The 25,549-nt window shown below is 49.7% G+C and overlaps 1 protein-coding gene across 1 annotated transcript in view; it reads left to right on the top strand.

Annotated features, from left to right (window-relative positions):
* The window catches only part of IGSF3 (immunoglobulin superfamily member 3), a 94,066-nt gene that overhangs the window by 45,069 nt on the left and 23,448 nt on the right, over window positions 1-25,549 (top strand). Inside the window, exons 3-6 of the mRNA XM_077174555.1 lie at window positions 15,013-15,423; window positions 16,255-16,644; window positions 18,329-18,730; window positions 22,242-22,646. Coding sequence (XP_077030670.1) covers window positions 15,013-15,423; window positions 16,255-16,644; window positions 18,329-18,730; window positions 22,242-22,646 — 1,608 coding nt within the window. The remainder of the gene's footprint in view (window positions 1-15,012; window positions 15,424-16,254; window positions 16,645-18,328; window positions 18,731-22,241; window positions 22,647-25,549) is intronic.

The following is a 25,549-nucleotide window of genomic DNA, read 5'->3' as shown; positions in this document are numbered from 1 at the left end:
TGATGGGAGTGTCACCTGCAGGACACAATTCCCTGGGTTTCTTGGGAGTGTGGCTGCTTGCCTTCCCCGTGGACTGGAAATCTTTGCTGGCTGGTAGGGGTTAGCATAACAAAGCGTCAGGTGAGAGGGAGGCATTGAATTTCAATAAACCAGCAACTGGGGAATGAAATCTCCTTGCTTCTAATTCGAGCCCAGGCGTCCCTCTTGCTTACCTTGGAGCAAATCTGCTCTAATGCATAGGAAACAGCTCAGCAACTGCAGCTCTGGCTGTCATCGAGGTGCAGGCTGAGGTTTATTAAAGACCTGCAGAGGTCTGTAAAAAAAATTTATGATCTTCTTGGGCTTAGTCATTGCAAGTTAAATATTTGAATAGGTAGGGGCAAGCATTTTGCTGGAATTGGATGATCCCTTTCATATTTATGTTTGGTTACGCTTGCTCCGCGTGTATTTGGATGCTTGGCCAGGGGCGGAGAGGGAGGTGAGGGATGAAAGGGACTTAGTACAGAGAGGGGAAAACAGGAGCAGGGAGTGATTAGAATGGAGAAGAAAGCAAAGGAAACTACTGAAGGTTAAAAATAATAACAATTAGGCTGGGGGGAAACCAAGAAGAGGCAGCAAAATAAATCGGGGCCTTTGAAGAAAAAAGGGGATAGACAGTGAAGCCTTTTATTAAAATCTAAATGGCTGACTCTGAAGATAAATGAGGTTGTGAAGAAACAATGGAAATAATAAAAAGTGGAAGACAGGAAGGAGGGAAATATTTAAAAGGAAAATGAGAGGTTTTCACAGGTGCGTGCGATTGAGCATGTCAGCAGAGATGCTCTGTAATCTGCTCTGATAATGTGACAGCCACTGGGAGCTTTGGAAAAACAAACACAGCCCAAACCTTGCAATTATTTTCCCAGTGAGGTGAAGTTTCCTAAGTATGTAAAGCTGATGGTGTCCTCCTTTTGTGTATCTCTGGGCTGCAGGTTACAGTCCAGCCTTTCCTTTCTGGGATGTGTCAGAAGCTGCTGCACGGGCAGTAAGCAAAGCCTCTCCCAGGGCACTGCTGGCTGAAGAGGCAGCGATTCAATGCTTGCCTGGGGTTGCACAGCCATTTGATCACACCTTGGGAAAATCCTGCCATTTTCCACCCAGAAGTGTTGTGCTGCAGGGGGCTGTCTGCCCTGTTTTGGTCTGTTTTGCTGTGTCAGTGGAAATGGTTGGTGATTTTGGGAAAGACGGAAAGAAAGGTTGTGTAGTGTCTAAAAGGATAGCAAGGCTTCATTCAGTAGCAGTGCAGGACCCTGATGGGTGCTCCTCCACTTGCTAAGGAGGAGCCAACCTCCTGTTGGGCTGCTGGCAGGATTTGTAAGGCGGCCACCCGGTTTTGTGTAGGTCCTTGGCCCTGTGGGAGGTTTCTTGGCTTGGTAGGACATGGCTCTGATGGATGAAGATGTCAGACTCTGCTGTGGGGAGGTGTGATGTTGTTTGCATTTCTGGGAGGTCAGGTCTGACTCATGGACAGGCAGGTGCAGGAATGTGGTGCTCCAAACCATCCTGGGGTTTCCAGTGCTGCCCATCTCCATGAGTAGCTGTGCACTGCAAAATGGGGAAGGACTGAGTTCATTGACCTTGCTTTTCCTCCTTTCCCAGCGGAGCAATTTCTGAAGCTGTGCCTAACTCCCAGCAGGAACAGTCCTGCTGCCATCCACCAGCCATGCATGCATCAGTCCTCCTGTGGAAATAACATTTCCAGGAGGGAGCCAGTTCATAGTTCAATGGAAAGCCCTGTCTCAAAATCTCTCTGAACAGTGTATTGGTCTGCACCTAGGGCAAAACCACAGCAGTCACCACAAACTGTAGAGGTGGAAAACAGATACATGACTCTTTTCCTTAAAGGAAAAATGTTGAATCACAGGGACCTAATTGCTTAAAATAAATGCAAGGGAAAAAAAGGTAGGAGGAGACTGGTGGAGGTGAAACTCAGCAAGCCAGTGCTGGTAGCCCCTGTTAGGCTGCACATCCACCCACCCTGTCTCTGCTGCCGTGTTCAGGGTGAACATGACACATTTCTCAGAGATGTGGCTGCCTCTTACCCACTCTGCCTCTTACCCACTCTTTACCTTCCACAGGTAAAGATCTCATGGGCCATAGGAAAGAGTTCCCAAGCCAGGCTTATCCAAAGCCAGTGGAAGGCTGTGCTCTCAGTGTTCTCAGTGTGGTGGTGTGCACCTCAGCAGCTCTGTGGATAAAGGAGGAGCTTTATTTGCCAGCCTCCTAGGAATTTAATCTTCACATTTTTCTCATATTGTTTCTGGGTACTCTTGGGGGGCTGAATTTGCATTGGTGGCATGATAGGAATTGGCTTTTCACTTGCAGTGTGTGAGGTAGTGAGTTTTGCACTTTGCCTGGGTATCTTTTCCACAGTCTTATTGCCCTGACCTCTTTGTGGATACCCTTGAATTCCTGAAATTATCAAGGTGAACTGCATGGATTAAAGTCTGCTACAAATATCTGTTTTAACAGCAAGGATAAGAGGCTGCATTAGTTTAACTGAAATCACTTTGTGTGGAATTCTCTGGCATAAACCAGACCTTAATAGATCCAGAATGTTTGAGGATGATCGAGTACTCAAATATACTTGCAATGAATTTTATGGGAAAATAGCTTTCTGTCTCTTTTATGTTGTGGTTTTTGTTTGAGTTTTTTTTTCAGTGATGGCTAGAATAATGAACATTTTTCTTAAACATGGTTTGGTTTTTTTGAAATCCCTTCCCTGCTTATTTTGGGGCAGCAGTGTACAATGTTGCTATATCGTTTGTTTTGCTGTGGAGAGGTGGCATTTCAAAGAGCCCGGCTAAAGGAGCTGTTTGGAGTCTCAGGTGTGGCCATCTCTGCTAACAGGCCACAGGTAAGAGAGTGTTTCCCAAGGAATTTCTTTCCCAAGTGTGCCTGTTAATGGGAGCTGTAAGAGTCCAACTGGAGCTCCCTTCCCCTATGCATTGATTTCCCCACTCTCCCATCTGTGCTGTCATGGTTCCACTAGTTCTTCAGTCACCCTTGAGTTTGCCAGGGCACAGGAGACTTGAATACCTAATGTGCTCAAGCAAAGGTTTTACAACACAAAAAAAAACCCCACCAGAATAATTATTTGGAAAAAGAAAAAAAAAACCTTCATACTATTTTAATGTAACAGAAGAAAAGGAACAGTCTAAAGCTCTTCCCTTCCTTTTTGAAGGCTGTGTTTATAGGAATTTAGCTGTGATCTGAAATATGATGGCCTTTAAAATTCTCCTGCTTTGTTACAGGGAACAAAACAGTGATGAGCAAGAAGGGAGGATGTGTCCTAGCTATGCCACAAAACAAGGCTCTTGAGTCTACCTTCAGTGGGTTTTTTTTGTTTGAGTGGGTCCCTTGTTTTAGACAGGATAGAATGCTGATACCAGTGCTAACTTTGGAGATTTTTATAAAAGGAAGAAGAATAAATGTGGGCAGAAGAACTACTGAAGTTTGGTTTCCTGTGGGTTTTGCTTCCTGGTTGAATTGCTCAGTATCTAAAAAAGTGCAATCACTGCTTTTCCCTGATTGCCATATTGGCATGGTTATTTTCCAGGTGACTTCTTTGGTGTCTAAAGGTTGACCAAACATTTCATTGTTTTCCACAGAGAAATATTAGTATGTGGTGGGTATCTCTTCTACTTCAGCTATTTAATGAGATCTGCAAAACTTATTCTTGAACTGCTGTCTTCCCTCTCATTTTGGGAACTTCAGCCATTCTCAAAGCAGTGGCCACTTGCTGAAGTTAGGTGGGAGACAGGTGCAAACACTGCACTGCCAGGTGGGTGCTGTCTCCTCTGGAAGCCTAAATATCTGTAGGAAGAGGTCAATTTGAGAACATTTACCAGCCAGAGGCTGGTACAAAAAGGTGAAGATGGAAAAAGATACTGTCCAAGAGTCTTGCAGTGCTGAGAAGCCCCTCCTCAAGATTCTTATCAAAAGGATTACCTTAGGATTGCTCCCTCAATTTTCTTTCATAGCAGCCCAGCACATTTAGAGATCCCTCTTTCTGTAACTGCTCAGAGCTTCCCTCACCCTCCTTCTGCTCCAGAGTCATGTCAGGCTGATGTGAGTTGGTGGTGTTTCCATTATGCTGTGCTTTCCTCCATCTGCTGAGCTGACAGCCACCAGCAGAGTGCCTGCTGCTGCTCCCAGGCTTTTCTCCCTGGGTGTCTCAGCCAGTTAAACTCCAGAGCCTGCCTCTGCCCAGGGCATTCCTGGGGAGCAGCCTGAGGGAAATGCTTCATGCTGGCCATTTTGCCATTTACCTGCAGGCTGGGGAGCAGCAGCTGGGAAGCTGGCAGCTTGCAGAGCCTTTTGCACTCGGGTGCAATGGTGAGACAAGCACAGAGTGGGAAAACTGTGGGAGCTGTCTGTGGATCTGAGGACAGGAGTGTGTCAACTGTGCTTGGCTCTCATTCAGAGGCTTTACCAGTAGAAGGGCTGGAGGCCCTATAAATAAAATGCTGAATTCTGCTGGAGTCGGTGCTATTGATCCTGCCCTGTAGACATCATGGAAACTTCCTATTTACTAGTTTATTTTGTGACTTACTTTCTTTACTGTTTTGAGTGGGTTTCTTAATGCATGGCTTTGATGCACTGTGTGCCTTTGGGTTAATGGTAGGTGTGCCAAAAGCATCTTCTCCTTATTTTAATGAGAGATTTATTTCCTGAACAGTTATTTTTAAATGCCCACAGTCTCCTGCAAAGGATTTGGGGTGCCCTGGAAAACTTGGAGCACTGTGCTGTAGAAAACCTATCTGCATTTTGGAAGACTGAGCTTTCCCTTCTGTCTGTAACCATCCCTGGCCTGTCTGTGCTGCTGAGATCAATGCATATAAAAATAAACTCATTTATTAAAAGGTATTAATACAGAGATGCCAGACACTCATACAGGAAGTCAGCTGGTTGTACATGCCACATTAGCTTTTCCAGACTAGCTCATTGCTACACAATTACACTTTTTTGCAGTCTGGAAAGCCCAAAGATTTCAAGCAGAGACATTTCACCTCCCTTTTACTTGTCCTCTGTCCCTCAAATCACCACCACCTGAACTAGACAAAGCTTGGAGAGGAGAGATGACCATAGCCATGTGAGTAAGAGGCCAAACTGCAGAAGTACAGTAGAAAATAAACTCCCCGAGGAAGCAGATTTGCAGAAGTGGATGTTGCCTTGTTTTATCTCTGCTACCTTGACCAGATGGCAGAAGGCTGTCAACTGTTTGGCTGAATTAGCTTTTTTCATCTTAATTCTGCTTTCCTCAGTTTCTAGTAAAGGAGAAGAGCAGGTGGTCTTTCTTTGTGGCTGGGGAACTTGGACTCCATCCTGCAAGAGCCAGACTGTGCCTTTCATTCATTATGAGGGTGCCAGCTTCAGAGTAACAGTTCTGACCTGCCAAAACCTTGTTGGAAGAAAGTAGCTTGGAAATATGCAAAAGAGCCACCACCCTTCCTTCCAGCTTCCAGAAATCCTTCCAGCTCATGCTGACTTTGTGGCTCCTAGATGGTTATTGTCTGGTGAAGGTGTATGTTTGTATAATAGGTCACAAATAATTTCCATGCTTTAAACAGGATTGATAGATGAGGAAAGGATTTCCACTGTCTTACTTTGTATGGGTTTGGTTTTTTCAAAACTTCTTCTCATCTACCTATTAACTATCCTATGTTTCTCAGTAATCTGCATGTGAAGGATTGTGATTCTGTCCTTCCCTGTCTGTGCATCAGGATGCCAGTGTTCTCTCCTTGTCTTTCCATGGGAACTTGAGACTCAGACCTGGGCTGAACAAGAATTTTAGCTGGAATAATAGAGAGTAAAACCTAATTCTGTGCTTTCTTTGCTGCTTGTGGGGGTTGAAATGCTCCATTCTTGTGTGTTCAGCAGAAGAGTAGGTTTTGGAGGGAATGGACTCAGATTCTGCTTGCGAAAACCATCTGCCGGGGGTGCCTTGGTCTGTGTTGTCTTGTCCTGGAGGCAAAAATAAAGCACTGCTGAGCCTAAGGAGTAGGACAGAAGGGGATACTGGAAGTTGTGATAGTGGGCTTTGCACCTCTAGGGACAGGTTAGGTGCCCAAAGTCAGAGGGGAGAAAGGTGCTTGCTGGTCTCAAAACCTTCATTATTGAATAAGTGAAGGAAAACCAGCTCTCACGTGCACACCTTGACCTCCTGTGTGATCTCTGCCGAGCTCTTGAAGTGGGGGCACTAATCTCTGAAAGCAGCTCTTGCACTCTTATCTCCTGGTGTTGCTTGTATAGCCGAGGTAGAGGAGAATGAATCCTCCTTGAAAATTGATTTTTGAGAAGGGTGACTTACCTGACTATAAAGCACCACAAACATCATTATAGTCCGGGGGGAATGTGGCCTGGGATGTGTTTTGAAATGATACTACACGACTCTCCTTGTTCAGCTGGTCCTATTGCCTGCCTGAGTGCACTAGGTGGAATGAAAGCAGGCTTCTCAAAAAATTGGAGAAAAGAGGATTTTCTAAGCTTCCTGTTTCTGTCATTTCTTAACTTCAGCTTCAGAGGTGTAAAACATTAAGACAGTGTTGCCTGCATAGCTTCAGAGGAGCCCGGGCTGCATCAGCTCTGTGTTTGCTCCTTTTCTGCTATCCCTGCCTGTCCTGCAGGCTCCAGGAGGCTGTGGCTTAGCAGGTTGCCCTGTGCTGCTTTAAGCCACAGCAAATTCCCACATCCCTGCTCTTAGCTCACAAGTGCTGTTAAGTAAAACACATCAGCTTAACCCTGGGTGGAAGAGTTGCGTGCTGATGCGCTCTGCTCTCGTGTTCGCAGTGGCTTAGGCTTGCCTTAAGCTGCAGTAGCTGCTGGTGCTCAGGATCAGTGGGAGAGCTAAACCCTCACAGAGGTGGCATTGTGGAGCAGGGAGGGAGGCAGAGGAGGGATTTGTGGTCTGTCTCACCTTGGCTTGCTGCTGGAGGTTGTTGCCTCCACAGGTGAGAGGTTGGTGTGGCACATGGTGGTCTGCAGCCCCCACTGCTGCCCTCCCTGGCTCTGTTTTGGAGGGGTCTGTGAGGTGCTTGGTGGGGCTGGGCTGGGCTGGCAGGCTGGCCAGGTGTCACTGAGCACAGCAGCTGGGGCAGGGACAAGTCCCAGGGCCAGTGTCACCCAGAGCAGAGCCAGGGTGTGAGTGTTACCTTTGGGAGAGCTGTAGTGTGCTTGGATCATGTCTGGGGGTTCTGTGACCACAGACCACAGGAACCACCTCCTGCCAAGTGCTGGGTAATCAAGGAGGGGCATCCAGCCTTTTACTGAGTACAAGTTCCCTTGTTGCAGAGAAGCAAACATCCATGTCCTTTAGGGTGTCATCTCTGCCACCTCCTCAAGGCTATTTTTTACTTGCAGGCTGATTTGCACAGTCCCTGCAGAGCGCATCTACCTCTCAAAGCAGGATTGAAAAAAAAAAGCCTGCATGTGTGAGGGAATAAAGGTTTATAAAGGTTTTCCTCCCTGAGCTGGCTGGGAGATGGCAGCAGGGATGAATCCTGTGTTCTGTGCCCACACCCAGCTCATGGCACTCCTTGGCTGCCTCTCTGTCCTCAATGTCTTTGCCCTTTGGGCTGCTGTCATCAGGGTTCACTCCACTGATGCTCCAGATAATTTTTGCTTAATGAACAAATGATGACTCTCACTGCTGGGTGCCGCCTTGTCCTTTTACCACCCCTTTCTGGTTTCTCCTCTTTTCTTTTCTTTTCTTTTTAATTTTAATGAGGTTGCTTGAACTTTTCCACCTAAATTAGCTGTCCTAATAACCAGATACTCCTTGGGATGCTTTGGGACAGGGGTTGATAGAGGAGAAGGAGCTTGTTAGCAGGAGCCTGGCTTCTGCTGTTCCCAAGAGCAGCTTTGGCTGAGGGCAGGGGCTGTGGGTGTGCTCCCAGCACCTGCCACACTGCACCCAAAGCAGTCGGGGAAGGGGGCATTTTTGGAGGAACATCATTCCTCCAAAGGAGGAAACAACATTCCACTCAAAGAAATGATCTGAACAGTTCTGTGCTGGTGGAGCTGGAGCCCCAGAGTAAAGCCCAAGGGAAAAGGGGTGGGCAGGTGTCCTTTTTCCTGCAGCTGAAGCACTTGTGGGAAGTTCAGAAAGCTTCAACTCTCCCAGGTCCATCAAGGACAAGCCAGAACTGGGGCTGAGCACGTCTGGTCCCCTTGCACGTGTGCCCTGGGTGCACAGGGAGGGGGTTTCTGAGGGGGTCCTGGAGTACCTGCTGCCAGCCCCTGTGGGTTTGTGTGGGGCTGGGGAAGCTGCAGGAGAGCACTGCTGTCCCATGGGCCTGCGGTGGGTGTGATGCTTCTGTCCATGACGTCTGAGGGGTCTCACAGAGCTCAGATGTGCAGGAAGCACCTCTTGCAAGGGGCATTGTGGAGAGATGGAGCAGGTTGGGCAGTGGGACCCTCTGCCACTGCCTGGGAGGGAGCACAGCCTCAGATGGGTATGCTGGACACGTGACAAGCGGAGCCCTCGACAGGCAAGGAGAAGTTCAGGCCCTGAGTCGGAAAGCTGACCTAATTTCCACTTTTTGCATCTTCTGTCGGATTCTCTTCTCCCCTTTCTCCTACATTAGTTACTTCTGTTTGGTTTTTTTCACTCTGCCCTTTCTCACTTGCTGCTTGAACTCACCCAGTCGCATTGGGAGATGCATTTTCTATTGGCACAATCATTCCAGGCAGTCGTTAATGTACCAACAAGGATACCATTGTAATCGGAGGATTTATTACTGCTGCTGTGAAACAACTGCCATGCTGTCTCACTTAACTCTTCAGCCCCCTCCTGTCTTCTGCCAGCAGCTCAATCAGTAGCAAACTGCCCTTTTAAAAGAGCTGCAGGCATGCAACCTGGGGATGGGTTATTTTATTCTGTTTTTTCCTGCTCTTACCATATGAGGCTGCAGTGATATGAGTGAGAGCGAGTTCAGTGCTTCACTATCCATTTCTGGATTGAGTTGCAACTGAAAGTGACTTTGTTAAACTTCTCATTTAAAATAAGGTCTAAATACTTCCATAAAGATGAAAAGTATATTTTGACTGCTTTTCTTTAGGCCACAGCAGTAGTGCAGCCTAAAGAATCTTGCAGGACCTTGAAAGGAATTTGATATTTTAGAGAAGTATATGACTTCTTTTTTAGTTTAGTTAAACAATTGCCAGTATTTTATCTGCCTTTAACTGTCCTTATTCTTCAGTGCAGAAGGGGCTTTGCTGAAGGAAAGTAATCCCCAACCAACCAGACTATTAATACTTATTTTTCCCTGTGGTAGCCAGAGCCTGTGGCTATATGTTGGTAGGCAAGGAAGAGAAGAGTGAAGGTTCTGCACAGAGACCCTGCACCCTCAGTCACAGTGAAAATACCTCTTGGGGTGGTAGGTTTTACTTCTCAAATTCTGATCCTCAGGTAGGACCTTGGGCAGTGGAGGGAACTTAGAAGCAGCAACAACAGAAACGCAGCTTTCCTCTGCCTGCAGCCATCTGAGAGTTTCTAGCTGGTACTTAAAAATAAAACAAGCTGAAGAGATGCTACCAGTGGCATGATCAGCTCAGATTTTTTTTTCCCCCCTTGCAAAGGTGACATTGAGGGTCTTCATCAGTTCTGCAGCGTGCCAGGGTGTGTGTTTGCTCCCTGCTGAAGGCACTGCACGTGCCCCTGACTGACAGAGAGGAGTGCCTGCTGCTGCAGCAGGTATGGATCAGCATGTACAGCTAATTGCCAGGCAGGAGGGCTCCAGAGGATCACACTGCTAATCTAGACACTGCTCCTGCCTTAGCAGCACCCCCTCCCTCCCACTGCACGCCTGCACACGTACCTGGATCCTGGATGGAATAGGAATCAATAGTGCTGTGGGGGAGGGAGGTGAGGAATGTGGATCCCTGAGAGCTGCCAGGGAGGAGAAAACAGGGCCCTTCAGCTGCTCCTGTGTCTCTGGTGGCAGACCCTCCCTCCTTCCCTGGGGTGGCATGGCTGGTCACAGAAGGGTTAGCACATTTTGCAGAGTCTAATAACAAAGTGCTGCGTTCCTGTTCCTCATGTTCTCACCCTCATTGCCATTCAGGTGCCCCCAGTGCTCACCTCTGGCTTCACCAGGGTAGCTCTGGATTGCTTGAGCATCTTGTTTCTGTCTTGCACACACAGCTGGAGGGCTGTGGAAGGTTTGTTGGTGCTGAGCTGTGATCCCTATGGGGCAACAAGATGTTGTGGGGCAGATGGAAACATCTTTTGCACTAATTCCCTGCAAAATCCAGGTTGTATTTCTTTGCCAGAAACAGCTTCTTAGGGGTGGGGAATACATGCATTTGTTCTTCCTAAATAGTTGACACCTGATACTTGGTAAGTTTAGCTCTGTCCAGGTGGCATGAAGCAGGCAGCTGGGGGCACAGGGTGGCACCTAGAGTGTCTCTAAAGTTTATCAGTGGGTAAAAACTATAAGGAAATCCAAGGGAAGAAGAGGTTGCTGGGTTTTGCTTGTTCTGCAGTGGCCCTGAGATGGTCCAGCTGTACTGGGTAGGCCATCTAAGTTGTTTTACCCCTGAAGTGCCTGAAGTGTAAGGCTGCTGTGGTGCTAAGTGATTTTCACAGCATTGTATCCCCAGCCTGATGCTCCTCCTGCATCTCTTAGCAAGGAAAGGGAGTCTCAGCCAGGTTTGCTGCCTTGCCTGGGAGTAGAGAAAACATTGGTAGATCTCTGCTTTGTGTTGGCTCATAAAAGCTTTCACAACCTATCCTTTGGAGATGTTTGGGGTTTTGGAGACCCAAGGATGAACCAGAGCCAGCCTGGGGAAAATTGAGACACCTGGATCATCCTTGTGTTCGTGGGCGGAGTTCAGCATGGCACTGGGAGCTGCTGGAAGCCTGGAGCCTGTCCTGGGGCTTGGAGAAAAGTGTGTTGAGGTGTGCACACCTGGGAACTCCAGTCTCTGCTCCCTACCTGTTTTCTGGGAGACTGTAAGCCAGCTCGTTGTCCTGAAATTAGCCATAATTAGCTGACTGAGTTCTCGTTGATGGTGTGTTACTGAGGTGTGTGCATTTGAGGTGGGTTTGACTGGAGCTGGGTGTGCAGGCTGCCTGAGGAGGGCTGCCCTGGCCAGTGGGGAGCAGTTCTGAGCTCCTCCTCCTGGGACTCTCCCTGCCTGAGTCCCTGACACCCTCTAGTGGAAATATTTATATTTAGTATTTCAGGAGCTTTCAAAAGGTGGTGGTGGTTGTGAGCACCCTGTGCTCAGCAGCCCATCCAGCACCCTCTGCAGTGACCTGTGGCCTGGCGACTCATAGGAAATGCTGTATTCCCTGCTCTTAAGTGTTGTAAGTACAAGCTCAAAGCTGTCAGCTGTGACTGGCTCAGGGATGGTAGCACAGTAGATTTGCTGCCAGGAATGGCTTTTCAGTCACTCCTCTCCTTGTCCAGCTGCTTGCTGCCAAACCTAACCTTGATGCTGGAGAGAAGGGAGTTCTACTGACATTTGCAGAGAGTCATGACAGCTGCAGGGATGGACTTGTGTTTGGGAACAAGGAGGAAGCAAGGCTGGATGCTGGGGGAAGTGCAGGGAAGGCTGCCTGGATGGCACATTGAGAGGAGAAGAGAGGAGAAACAGGCAGGAGCTGGGTGAGAAAGAAAGAGCAAAAGGATGTGTCCTGCAGCATCCCACTTGGCTCTGATTCAGGTGTGGCTCTGCTCCCTTTGATACAGGAGGTGACTCTCATCTAAGCTTGTCCTTGCTTTCTAGCGGAGCTCAGCTTGCAGAGTGTCCCCAGAAGCCCTGGTGCTTCCTGTGGCAGGTGGCTGCAGGATGAGTGTGGGTGGCTGGCAGCTCCCAGGTGAGCTCTGTGCTGAGACTCACTCGTGTCCTGATTTGCAAAATGATGGCTGTGCCACCTGAGCAGGGTGACTGGCTTGGGAGGAGCTTCTCTTCCAAGAATGTACATCCTGCATGCTCTGTCCTGCCCTGGTGAGCACCTTCCTGGTGTTCCCTTTTTTCTCTGTGACTTGCTGCCCTAGTCTGCTCCAGCCTGATGGGCTAAGCCATGCCTGTAGCTCTCTAGTCACATGGAGGCACAGAATGGGTGAGATTGGTAGGGACCACTGAAGGTTACCTAGTACAATCTCCCTGCCTGAGCATCGTGCCCCAAAGCACATTACTCAGGATTGTGTTCAGAAGGCTTTTGAGTGTCTTCAGAGAAGGAGCCTGCACAGCCTCTCTGGGCAGCCTGTTTCAGTGCTCTTGTCATCCTCACAGAAATGAAGTGTTTCCTCATGTTTCTCTCCTCCTACTGCTCAGCACCACCTTGACCCTTGCCCTTCAGACACTTGCATCCATTGATGAGGTCCCCTCTCAGTTACCCCTTGTTGGTGCAGGCCAGTGGGGTCTGTCCCTTGGGAATTGCATTTTCTCTTCTCCTGCCAACTTCCCCCCTCACTGAACGCAGCACCAAGGCACATCTTACAGTGTAAATAAAACAGCTGTTTGTGCATCACTGGCCAAGAATGAGAGTGATGGTGTGAAGCACAGAGCCTCTCCCCTGTCCCAGCCACCTCAGGGCTCTGGCTTGTTCCTCCCTGATCATCTGATCCTTGGAAAACTGGGCTTTCATTTATCAAACAAGTGTCAAGTCCTCCTGGTTAGGAAGGTGGCAGTGACTGAATATCTGTCCCTGCCATGCTGACATAAGACAACAGCCTAAAGGCTGTGTGTGACCCAAAAGGTCTTACCAGTTCCTCTAACCAGGAGGATCTTGGTTGGCTTTTTTAAGTAAAGTAGCAGGAGGAATGCAGCACAATGTGTCAGGTGTTACCACAGTTAAATTACAGCGTTAACCACACGCTGACACCTCCTGACTTTTCTCCAGGAGTGCACTTTGCAAAAACTTGCCTATGTGGGATAAAGGATGCTAACCCTCCAGCTGGGTTATGACCTGGAAATATGAAGTCATGGTTCCAGCTGGAAAAATTATGTCTGTGCTAGCCTCCAAGCTGCTCAGGGAATGGTGTGGCAAGTGCTTAGCTGAGACCCAGCCTTCAGACAGGCTTCCCATTGTATTACTGCTGGGAAGTAGGCAGCTCCACGTCTGGCAGGCCAAGTGCCTGTCCCCTCTTGGAGCATGACCTGGCTTGTCCTGCAAAGCCAGACAGGCTCCTGGGGTCAGCAGCTCCCTGTGCTTACCCAGAGAGCAGCTGTGCTGCTGAGCAGGGCTGGGGGGCACACAGGGAACTGGTGGGGTACGCAGGGCTCTCAGACCAGGGGAGAGAGGACAGGCACATTTCCTTCACAGGTACCTGCTTTCACCCCTTGAGCTGTTGCACAGAGGCTCTGCGTTCAAAGCATCTCCTCAGGAAAGCCACTCCAGCAAGATGATGATGAGGCTTAATTTATTTAAATAACATAGGAGAAGTTGTAAGAGCCCATGGCTGGAGGGCAAAGAGAAAGGAGCTGTGCATGTGTGAAAATTATTCAGTAAGGTTTGAAATGAGAAGTTTAAAGCTTGTGCAGTGAACTGGCAAGGTTAGTTGTTGCTGTCACCACTGTTTGGGAGGCAGGGATAAGGGGAAAGGTGAAGGAAGAAGGGTCCTGGCCAGAAAGTATTGCCAGTGAGCAGGGAATGGGGGTTCCAGTGAGAGAGATGAGGGGAAGGGAGGGAGTCGAAGACGTGGTGGTGACAGGGACAGAGCAATGACCTGCCATGTGAGCAGCCTACAAGGTACTGTTCATGGCAGGCAGTGACTTGGGTGGTGAACGTGTAGTAAAAGGAAATGTTCCCATCAGGACTGGATGTGGGAAGATTTCCCTCTCATTTACTCCCAGCTTGTTCCTTTTTTTCTTTGCCCTCTTCTGATTTTGACTTTTCTGCCATAAATAATCCCAGTGGTTGTCTTCACTGCAGCTCATTGCTCTCTGTAACAGTGCCTGAATGAAACAGATGCAGCTTCTGGCAGCTCAGCTAATTTTGTCAAACCATCCAGAGCTGTCAATGAAACCAAACTGAGATATGTTAATTATATTCCACTGGTATGTGGCAAAACCGTGGGCATTAGCAGGCTCACTAACACTGCCTTGCCTGCAGAGCTGGGGAGAAGGTTTACATTCTTCTTTCCACATGATGTTCCTTGAGACAGCAAAGTCTAGAAAGGCTTCTTTATTAAAAAGTCTCATCTTCTGGTGGTAAAGCCTCTCTCTAAATCTAAGCAAGGTCGGAGGGCTGCAGTTTTTGGTTTTCATCCTGATTTTAGCAGCTATACTTCCTTTCCTCTAGTTAATCAAGTGGAAAAGTAGCCAGCAGTTTTACTACCGAGTGCCTTGAGGTGGCTGTGTCCTGGGAGTGAGCTCTGGTCAGGATGCAATTGTATTGCTGCCCTTAGAGGAGCCAGTTTCCTCTGAATGCAGAAGCCACTTCCTTCGGCCTGAGGGGGTCATTAAAAGAGGAAACAATATAAACTATGGAGAAGGGAATTGGATCTCCTGACTTTTTTATAAGGGAAGATTAAAGGAACTGAGTATGTTTGGCTTGGTCCCACCAGTGACTGAGGAGGGGTGAAGACCATGCCAGGGCTGAGGAGTGGCTGAAGGATGTGGGCAAGAGGGGGGTCACAGAACGTGCTGGGGGGGCATATGATGGAGGAGAGGCTCCTTGTGACAAAAAGCCTTGATGGGAAATGGATGCAATAAACTGTGCTGCTCTGCAGTGTGGTGGAAAACCTTGTTCAGTTGCTGGGGCCCACTGAGCAGGAATTTAAGCACTGCACTTGGAGTTTGTGCTGCAGGTCATGGTCTTTCCCAGCCAAGGACTTTGGGGACAATTCTCTTCTTCCTAGGGGCTAAATGTGAGTTAACACAGCCTAGCTAATTCTTAATGTTTAATTGCAACTGTGAAAAGAAACTTCTCCCCCAGCTCTCCTAAGGTGTTTGGCCTTTGCCCTGAGCATTTTGGTGTTGCTAACTCTGGGCTGTTTGTGTCCTGCTCTGCTGCAGTGATCCCGGACTCGCTGCGGGTGACAGCGATCCCGCAGACGCTGAACAAGGTGGAGCACGACTCCCTGGAGCTGAAGTGCGAGGTGTCCAAGAGCACAGCCCAGCACAGCCACGTCTCCATCGCGTGGTACCGGCAGCGTGGCAGCGAGGCGCCCGTCGAGATCATCTCCCTCAGCCGCGACTTCGTGCTGCGGGCCGGCAGCGCCTACGCCCAGCGACAGGCCACGGGGGACGTGCGCTTGGACAAAGTTGGGGAGACCACCTCCAAGCTCACCATCTACAACCTGCACCCCTCAGACCAGGGCGAGTTTTACTGTGAGGCAGCGGAGTGGATCCAGGACCCGGACGATTCTTGGTACGCCATGACCCGCAAGCGCTCCCAGGGCGCCATCGTCAACGTGCAAGCCACCGGTCAGTGTCTCCTCTGCCTCTTCTCCCTGGGCTGGGCCGTGGGAGGAGATGGAAAATGGGGCTGTGCTGTGTTAGGTGGCTGGGGTTTGGCTCCCTGCTTTGCCACGTGCCCCACGTGGGGGGCTGCTGGCAGGGTGAGACAGGGCAAAGGAGGGCCCAGGCACTGCCTGCAGCCAAGGGAAGTGCCAGCAAAGGGCAGCAAGGGAGCTTGGGTGACACCTGTCTCCTGATGTGGTCAAGGATCTGGGGCTGGCACAGAAGCTAAAACATACTTCTTAAGCACTTGGTGCTAGCACAGACAGTGAGGATTTTGGTAAGTTAGGAGGTAAGAGTGATACAGCAGGGAATAAAACTAAACATTTCAGCAAGTGCTTTTGTATCTCACAAGGTCCATTTACAAGTCAAAATTCTTCTCCTAGCCCCCAGCACAGGTTCCTGCTAAGGATCTAAAGACCCTGGCTGAGCTCTTTGTTCCTCTGGGATATCCCCAAAAGTTCTGCCTTTTGACTCTGGCTGAGCAGGATGGGAGTATGACTCCAGGTCATATTCCACAGTGGTACTGGATGCTCCAGAGCTGCTACGTGGAGGACAGGGATGTGACTGAGGAAGCCTTTGCTTGCTCTTTGCTTGATGGGCAAGAAGATGCCTCTCTGGCAGCACAGCCCATCTGGTCTCCCACAGCAAAAACAAGTCCTTAACCTTTTTACCTCTGAATGTGCTTGTCTGAGGGTTATTGGCTATGCAGGGAGTAGCAAGTTGTGAGCACCTGACATGAGGTGTGCTGGCTGTCCTGGTGGGCTTTGCCATCCTGACACGAGTCTCTCTCCCCAGACAAGGAGTTCAGCGTGCGGCTGGAGACGGAGAAGCGGATGTACATCGTGGGCGAGCCAGTGGAGTTCCGCTGCATCCTGGAGGCACAGAACATCCCCGACCGCTACTTCTCCATCTCCTGGGCCTTCAACAGCTCCCTCATCGCCAGCCTGGGGCCCAACGCCGTGCCGGTGCTCAACAACGAGTTTGCTCAGCGCGAGGCCCTGGGCCAGCTCAAGGTGGCCAAAGAAAGTGACAATGTTTTCGTGCTGAAGATCTACCGGCTGCGCCTGGAGGACAGCGGCAAGTACAACTGCCGCGTGACCGAGCGGGAGAAGACCGTGACGGGAGACTTCATCGACAAGGAGAGCAAGAGGCCAAAGAACATCCCCATCACTGTCATGCCACTCAGTAAGTAGGGGCGTGCCCATCCCCTCCTGAGGGCATTGCTGTACTGGGCAGGTAGCTGGGAAAGATGTGATGTGCCCAGACCACAGCAGTACAGGAGAGGGAGGATGAGAGTTCACATGCTGTTCGGGCTTGGAATCCCTACTGGCAAGATGTATTTCTGTTGTTGGGAAGGGGATGAAAAGGAGGGGTGTGTGTCAGGTTCATAGGTGGGGAGTCATGTTCCCACCTTGTAATGACACCAAGCTGGCAGTTCCGTTCTTGAGCTGAAGGTACACGTGACAGCCTCTGACTTGCTCCTCACGTCCGCTCCTGGCCTTGCTCTGCGGGGAGCTGGGTGCTCTGTAAAGTACTCAGCAGGCATAGTGGGGAGACCAGCTTGGCCTTGCTTTATCCTAGGAGCCGCCGGGTTCCTGCAGGCTGTTATGTGATGGTGATTCAGCTGTCTTGCAAGACAGCTGTACTGGAAGAAACCAGGTGTGCTCCTTGAGCCACAGTGCTCTTCAGCATGGAGCTCCATCCTGGTCACTGTGTGTCAGCCAGCTCTGGTGAAAACAACTGGAGGCTTGCCTTGAATGTCTTTTATATGTGTGAGATAAACATGGTGAATACAGAAATAACAGGTTGAGAGGAGAGATTCCACTGACTCATTCCTTGTTTTGCTCTCTGAAACTCTGGTGGCCATGGCATGGTGAACCTTGCGTGGGTTTCCCAGGCTACCAGTGAAGTGGCAGTGGGCTTGGAACAAGCAGAGGGTAGCTGCAAGAGGATTTTGTGCTTTACTGGCCTCCTGTCTCTGAGATTTGTAGGGAAATGCAGCCCTTTCCTCTAGCTTTTTTTTTCCCCTCCTCATTTCTCAAAAAAAAATTCTATTTCTTTTCTGTCCTACCAATATTTGGTCTCATTTGTTTGGCTTTTAAAATCAGTCTAGCTAGAAATCTTGCACTGGACAAATTTCCAAAATGTATTGTTTCTAGACCCAGCCGCCTTTCAGATTTGATTCTTGCCTTTGATAAATCACCAGCTGTAGGAACAAACGTGATGATTTTTTTAAGGGTGCTAAGTGTCCATAACTGTGATGGAAGGCAGCAGGAGTAACCAGCACTCAGTATCTCTGAAAAACCCAGCCACAAAGCCTTACACCTCTGGGAAGCTCAAGATACCAGATTTTTTTGTTGAACATGACCAAACAGTGATAGCTACCTCTAAGTGGGAGTTTTGGGAGAGCTTCTCCCAAAAGTTGTTGGTAGGAATGGATGTGGCAAGATGGTGGTCAGGATGACGTGAATTGAAAAAGCCACAGGGCACTGGAAGCTTTTTTTTTTTGGCAGAGCCAGTTGGCACGCAGTGCATATTGTAGCAACAGAAATTCCCTCAAGTTTTGCCGAGATCCCATCCCGGACCTGTGACCAGAAGACACGGCAATGTCTCCTGAGCCCTAGGCAGAGATTTCTCCCAGCTTTGGCCTACACCTGCCTTGAGTGTGCAAGTCACCAGGAGCAGCTCGCTGCCCACCAGCTGTTTTTGGATGTGGTCACGCGTGAGGTTAAGACGTGCCTGGACCCAAACGCGTGGGCAGTCTCCTGCACCTGGTGGAAAGCGTCTCTGGCCAGCAGCGTCCTTCTTGCAGCCCGAGCAGTGGCGAGTGTGTATCATCTCCCCTGTGTGTGTGCGTTTCTCTCCTTAGAGACCAGCATCTCCTTGGAGATAATCAACAACGCCACCAATGTCTTGGAGGGAGAGAGCCTGCGCTTTGGCTGCAACGTGCGCTCGGGCTTGGGGCCCCAGAGCCGCCTGTCGGTCGCCTGGCAGCTGGTGGACAAGCTGAACCGGCGCAGCGAAATCGTGCGTCTGGACCGGGAGGGCACCCTGCACCCCGGCCCCGCCTACGCGGAGCGCAGCAGCTACGGGGGCATCCAGGTGGAGCAGGTGCGGCCCGGCTCCTTCACCCTGGAGATCTTCAACAGCGTCAAGGCGGACGAGGGCCACTATGAGTGCCGGGTGGCCGAGTGGACGCGGACGCTGGATGGGGAGTGGCAGATGGTTGGGGAGCGGCACACGAGCACCCCGGTGTCCATCACTGCTCTGGGTGAGTACTTGAGGCGTGGGGGGCCCTGGGGCCACGGTCCCCCATGCGCCTGGCCATCCCCCAGGAGGTCACCTGCAGATCACTGAGCGTTCTCAGCGCTCCCGCCTGTGCTTGCCAGCAAAATGGAGGCACCCAGCAGCCTGCCCACAGCTCCTCGTAGGTTGGTGCAAAAGGCCTGCATGCGCCCTTGCGTGTGGGGGCAAAGTCTGAGGGGTGGCTGTGGCAGGAGCAGAGCAGGGAATGGCTGAGGAGATGGATAGGGCTTCCAGTGTCCTTCAGAGGAGAGAGGCTGCCAGTGCCACGATGTGTCCTGCCAGTACTGGAGCTGAGTCTTGGTCAGTGCAGTGGTGGTGCTCCAATGGCAGCCCATGGACATTGAAGCCTCCTTGCCTGCCCTGGGTAAAACTTACCACACCAGATCAGGAGTGCAGAATGCTGGGCATCTGTTGGCCCAAAAAGCAGAAATGATGAGCATCTCTTGGCAGAAAGTGTGAGTCAGGAATGGACCTTGCTGTCTCTGCAGGGAGGCACTGAGCTGCTGGCCCAGAACCACCATGTTGTCATGACCAAAGTAAACCAGTACCTGGGATCACTGCAGCTGGTACTCTGCTCTGCCAAGGGGCTCCTCTGTTCCAACACAGTGAAACCACATCAGTTTAGGAGAGGGCAGGTAGGGAGTTTGACAGTGTGCATGGATTGTGAGTTACTTTGGTCCCCTTGGGCTGGTTCCAAAAGGGATCTGCAGAAGGCTGAAGAAGGGATGACTGCTTCTGTGAGGCCACTGATTTTCAGAATGCCAAGGCTAGGACAGTCAGGGAGCTCTATTGAAAGGTTGAGATGGGAATTTTGGCAGGAGGGTGGGGATTGTGTGGCTCTTACTGGTACTCTGAAGTATTAATCTTAAGCTTTGACAAGATGTGTGTGAGACCAGACTTCAAAGTCATATTGTATTCTGATGAAAATCTTGCTTTTTTCCTCCTTTCCTCTCCTTTACTCTTGACCTCCTTTCAGAGGCTGTTTTGTCTGGAGTTAGAAATCTTTTCTGTATAGCTTCCAAAAGCAGGTAGGGATGTTCTTTTGAAAAGAACTAAAGCAAGATTCTCATCTAATTTCAATGGTGTCTTCCTCATGAGGTCAGCAGCATTTGTCCTGCTACAAGTCCCAAGTGTCAGCCCTTCCCTTTACTCTGCCATTTGTAAAAGTCTTGAGATTGAGCACTAAGATTTTAAAATGTGTCACTTCTACTCTTGTTAAAATTTAAGATGCTCAGAAGTGCACAGCAGTTCCAGAAGATGTGATGGAAAGGTTGTTTCACCTCCTCTGCTCCTCAGTCACTGGCTGTTGAGCATATTCTGCCTAGGCTTAAGAAATTCCTAGGTCTCTTTAACTAGCAAAGCTGAAGTACCTCATAAAAATATAGTAGAGAAACTATTGAGTATTGTTTTGCTGCTGAATCTGGTTGTTTTGGTTTTTTTCTTCAGCTTCATGTTTTTGAAATGTCCTGAGAAACTCAAATTCAGGGTACTAAGAAAAAAGCAAAAGAGGTTTATGGCTTCAGAAACTGCTGTTCTAAAAACAATGCAGTAAATTTAGTGACACTCACATTTCAAGTTAAGGTCTCATTTTTTGCCAGCCTGCTGGGGTAGGAAACTCTTTAACTGATGATGTTCAAGCCCACAAATCTAACCACAGGGTGGCTCAGAAGCAGCAGCCAGAAGAGAGAGATGTGCTGGCAGAAGAGACCAGATGTTCCTGAACTTCTGAGGCTCTTGAGTGCGTGGCACAGACTTAAGTCCCAGTCTGGCCACAGAAGGAGGGGTTGAGGGAGTGGTGTATTTTTGTAGGGCGGTTTTACAGAAAATCAATCCACTTTTATGCTGTTTGTACCAAGTCCCAAAAGAAGAAGGGCTTTTGTTTGTTAATTTAAGTGCCATGACCACGTTGATGGAGTTGAAGACCTGAGAAACACGCCTGGCTTCTGCATGACTTCATGAAGCTTCCTTGCCCAGGCCAACTGGAGAGTAAACTTGATGAAGTCACCTGGTGTTGGTGAAATTAAGTTGGCTTTCCAGGGCCTTCTCTGGCTCAGGGTTTCTCTGAGCTGGGCCTGCTAACACACTTACTGGGGCCGGAGGGCTGCTGTGGGGTCTGAAGGTGAGGGCTTGTGTGGGGCTGAGACGCAACAGCTCTGTAGGGGAGGCAGCCTGGGTCTCACACTGCCCTCCTGGGTAATCACTGAACATGCTGTGAGAGGCTTTAATCCCGAAGATTGACCTGTTTTCTCAGTATTTACACGTCCTGGAGCTCTGGCACGGTGACGCCGTGGGGTTGCAGAGGCATTTGCTGGAAGTGAGCAGATTTGGTGGGCTCCATGCTGTGCCTGGTCTGCCTGCAGCAGCAGGGAGCTCCTGGCTCATCTTTTCGAGCCAGTGGCACGCTGAAGCTCCGTGCTGATCCAGAAGATGTTCCTTTTTTGACTGTGCACTGTCTGGGGTCTCCTCAAGCAGTGGCAGCTCTGCTGAGAGCTGGGGTGGTCAGCACTGCAGGGAGAGGGGGAACTGTCAGCCCATGCAGGACGCCCCATGGAGCCTCTGAGGAGGGGAGCGCTTCTTGGGGACATTGGCAGAAGAAAACGAGGTCCCTGCTGAGTCTGCTGGCCACACTGAAGTGATTGGAAGAGGAGAAAATGTTTCTCTCTGCAGCTTGGTTCAAATGAGCAGTGGAAATACTTTGCCTGAATATGTATGCCTGACTGGCTAACTGGAAAATGTTACTTTTTAATTACTAATAGACTGCTAATTTCAACTCCTCTAAACAAACAGAGTGCTGGGGGTAAACAAGTCAAAGTGTATTGACCAGCTTGCAGAGTGGCAGACACGTGAGAATAACTGCATAAAGCTGTCCTGGAGTTGTGATCTGGAAGAGAGCAAAAGCTGTGCTGTGTGAAGAACAGGAGCAACCAGCTTTTCTTTCAGTTTGCCTCCATCCTGGGGTTTTGTAACCATTGCCGCCTCTACAATGCATGTTTTGAAGGCTGCTACATCTTGCTTTCCTCATTCTTCCTCCAGCTGCAGCAGCCAGATGCAGACCTGGGTTGGGGGACAGGGTGGGACCCCCTGCCCAAGAGGTGGATGTGAATCACAGGGGGCTACTGCTGAGTTGCTGTTCTGACAGGTGCTCTCCCTTGCCATTGTGCTGCTGCATTTCCATACAGGGTTTTGGCAGCCTGCAGAGGCTGTGTCTCAGGGGATCTCACTCCTCTGGGCAGAAATCGAGGGCAATCCTGCTGTGGCTGCAGCCCATGCTCACTCAGGCCGTCACTGCTACTCAGGCCATCACCACTTATGTGTTTTTGCCTCTGCTTTTCACCTCACTTGGCCATAGCAAATGAGAAGCTGACACAGCTCGAGTGGCTGATCACACCACTGGATGACCACGCTGGCTTTTGCATGCTGACAGCAGGGCCCCCTCGGGCAGGTGTGTCTCAAAGCCCTCTCCTCTCTTCCCACAGAGGCCGGATTTGCTGTCACCGCCATCTCCCGCACCCCAGGCGTGACCTACAACGAGTCCTTCGACCTGCAGTGCATCATCAAGCCCCACTACCCGTCCTGGGTGCCGGTGTCGGTGACGTGGCGCTTCCAGCCGGCGGGCAGCACCGAGTTCCACGACCTGGTCACCTTCACGCGCGACGGCGGGGTCCAGTGGGGCGACAGGGCCGCGGCCTTCCGCACGCGCACCGCCATCGAGAAGGCCGAGTCCAGCAACAACGTGCGCCTGAGCATCAGCAGGGCCAGCGACACCGAGGCCGGCAAGTACCAGTGTGTGGCCGAGCTCTGGAGGAAGAACTACAACAGCAGCTGGACCCGGCTGGCGGACAGGACCTCCAACCTGCTGGAAATCAGGGTCCTGCGGCCAGGTGAGCGCCAAGGGGGCGTGGAGGGGGCTGGGGGCATGAGGTATTCTCTGAGTCTCTGTGGTCAGGATGACCCCAAGATGTGTTAGAGAGTCTCTTTTCCCAGCCCAGCAGCTGGAGAAATCAGGATTCTTCTGTTCTGGTTTTCAAGGTTGTTTATTTGCTGTTATCTCTAACATTCTTTCTCTGACCCGCCGAGGTCTGTCTGGCAGGTCGGGTTGAGGCACACTGGCTGCTCTCAGAGGTGGTATTAACTTTTTATACTAAAAACTACATGTGCATTATTTACAATAATTTTCCAATACCTATCACCTATGTTAGACAGTGTGTTTCTACTCTAAACCAATCCAAAATTGCCACCATCACCCTGTAGATGGAACCTAAGAAGAAGAAGGACGAGGCAAGCCCAAATCCCTCCATTTTGGCTTCTGAACCCCCATTCTAAAAACTCAAAATTCTACTTTTTCTATCTTGTAACAAACTATCATTCTACTTAAACTTTCATGGATTGTGAATCCTCATATAAGCTTGGTAATTGTTTTCTCCAATGGCTAAAATCGAAGGCACAGGTGGTTTTGACTTCATGCCAAGGTCTCTGAGCCCCCTCACAGGGGCTCAAGTCCTCCAGGGCAGCCAGAGGAATTTCCTGGGTTCTGACAGGGTATGTGCTGGTGCTGCAGGGATCTCCTGTTGTATTTGTGGGATGCCCCGTGGCAGGAAGGAATGATGAATCTGCCTCCATGTTCTTAGAAGGCTAATTTATTATTTTTTGATACTCATTATATTAAAGAATAGTATACTAAACTGTACTAAAGAATACAGAAAGGATACTTACAGAAGGCTAACAAGATAATAATGAAAAAGTCGTGACTCTTTCCAGAGCCCTGACACAGCTTGACCCTGACTGGGCATTGAGTCAAAACAATTCACATGAAACCAATGAAACAACCACCTGTTGATAATCAATCTCCAAACACATTCCACATGTGAGCACAACACAGGAGAAGCAAATGAGATAAGAATTTGTTTTCCTTTTTCTCTGAGGCTTCTCAGCTTCCCAGGAGCAAATCCTGGGCCAAGGGATTTTTCAGAAAACAAATAGGACTGCCACAGTCTCCCCTGAGTTAGACCTGCTCTTCTGGCAGTGAGTGATGTTTCTCACTTGTAGCTGGCTCAGCTCTTCAGCTGTGATTATGTTGGAGCTCCTTTATCCATCTCTGGGGAAGTGGGTCCTCTCTTTGCCTCTTGTATGCTGTTCCTGGGGTTTTCTTCTGGGAAGTGAGGTGGCTGAGCTCAGTCCAGTGTCTGGAGTGTTCCTGTGAGGCAGAGGTGGTTTTCAGATTGCCAACTCCATTTATCAGGGCAGACTTGGAAAAGAGAGGAGAAGAATGGGGCAAACAGGATCAAAGAGCGAGATGTGTTCCCATAGGTGGGGTGCTGCAGCTCTGCTCTAATAACTCAGTGCATCTCTCATTCTGCTGGAGGCACCTTCAAAAACAGATGGTGATCAAAGAGCCTAATATTCATCCTCACCAGAAACTGACCCCCTTTTGGCTGAAAGTCTCTACAGCCATGGGTGCCCACACAAGAGTGTGCAGCAGATAAGCAACAGGCACTGATGTGGCAGGGGCAGTCAGAAAACCTAAAAGGTGCTGTCCCTGTACAGCCACTGGAGTGAGTGAGGGGCCTTCTGTAGGCCTTGTCACTGATATTTTGGTGGTGTCCCTATTGTGCATGAAAGGTGCAAACATATGTGGGTGGCCATGATAGCTGTGGGTTGTTACTGAGCTGAATGCTGTATTGCTGTCTTGGCCTTAGGGATGGAACTGGTGTTTGGAGTGAGGCTTTTAACACCTTCAAGACTGTTGGCTCAGGTCCTTGCTGCCTGTGAGTTCTCCTTTTGTGTTCCTATGCAGAAGGACTCCTTCCTAGGGTCTCTGCTGGTTGGGCTTTATGTTTTTCCCATCAGTATCCCTCTTCATACTTCCTCCACCTTCCCCAACCCTGTCTTTAGACAACTCAGGGGATGCTGTGAGCTCGAGCCACCTCATGAGCCCTCCATCATTTTTCTTCCCTCTCTCTCCCTTGCCCTCATCTCCAGGTTAATCTTCTCCATTTATCTTGATTATGCTGCCTTGTAATACATGTTTTACTGCTTGCAAGGTCGAGTTGGCGATGTTCATCATTTTAGCTTACTTCCTTAGGAAGCACTGTTGAATGGATGTGGTCCCTGGAGTAACATGCTTCTTCACAGCCCCATGCATGCATATCTGTGTGTGAGACAGAGAGGGGAAGAGAAATCCTTGATAACAGCTTCAGGAAGAGCCTGTGTGTCACAGCTCAGGGTGGCAGGCGGCTCAGTTAAACCATGCTCTGGCTGCCTGTTGTTCTTTACTGGAGCAGTAACACTCAAGTGATGCCTTAACAGAAGAAGTTGTCCAGGTCTCCATGGTTTTCACCTCTCCCTGTCTCCCAGCTGATCAGCAAATGACTGCAAAATAAATCTTAGCTGTCAGTTCAGTGAGCCTTGCATACTGTTTGAGGCTTTGTGGCTCACAAGTGGGGATGGAAGAGAAGAGGGACTCTTTAGAGCTCTCCCAGCACCATGGCTGCACCCTCTGTGTGTTTTGTTACCGTGTCCCAGGCAGCCTCTGGGAATGAATGAAATGACTGAATGAAATGTTGGCAGTCAGACCAGGGACTGCTCTGGTTCTCTCTGGTTTTGCAGGTGGCAGAAGGTTGTACTGTGTCTTTCCTGGGTCTTTGGCTTGCTGATCTCCAGAGAGGATCCAGGATGACATGGGAGACACCTTCCCCAGACACTTCTGAATGAATGTCCTAGAGCCCTCCCAGTCAAACCTGTGCTGATGAAGTGGGTGCTGGTTTTTAGATAAATATCCAAGGCT

This window comes from Agelaius phoeniceus, chromosome 2 (assembly GCF_051311805.1).
Source record: "Agelaius phoeniceus isolate bAgePho1 chromosome 2, bAgePho1.hap1, whole genome shotgun sequence".
Lineage (NCBI taxonomy): Eukaryota > Metazoa > Chordata > Aves > Passeriformes > Icteridae > Agelaius > Agelaius phoeniceus.
The sequence above is the reverse complement of the archived record's forward strand: the minus strand, read 5'-3'. Positions and strand labels throughout refer to the sequence as shown.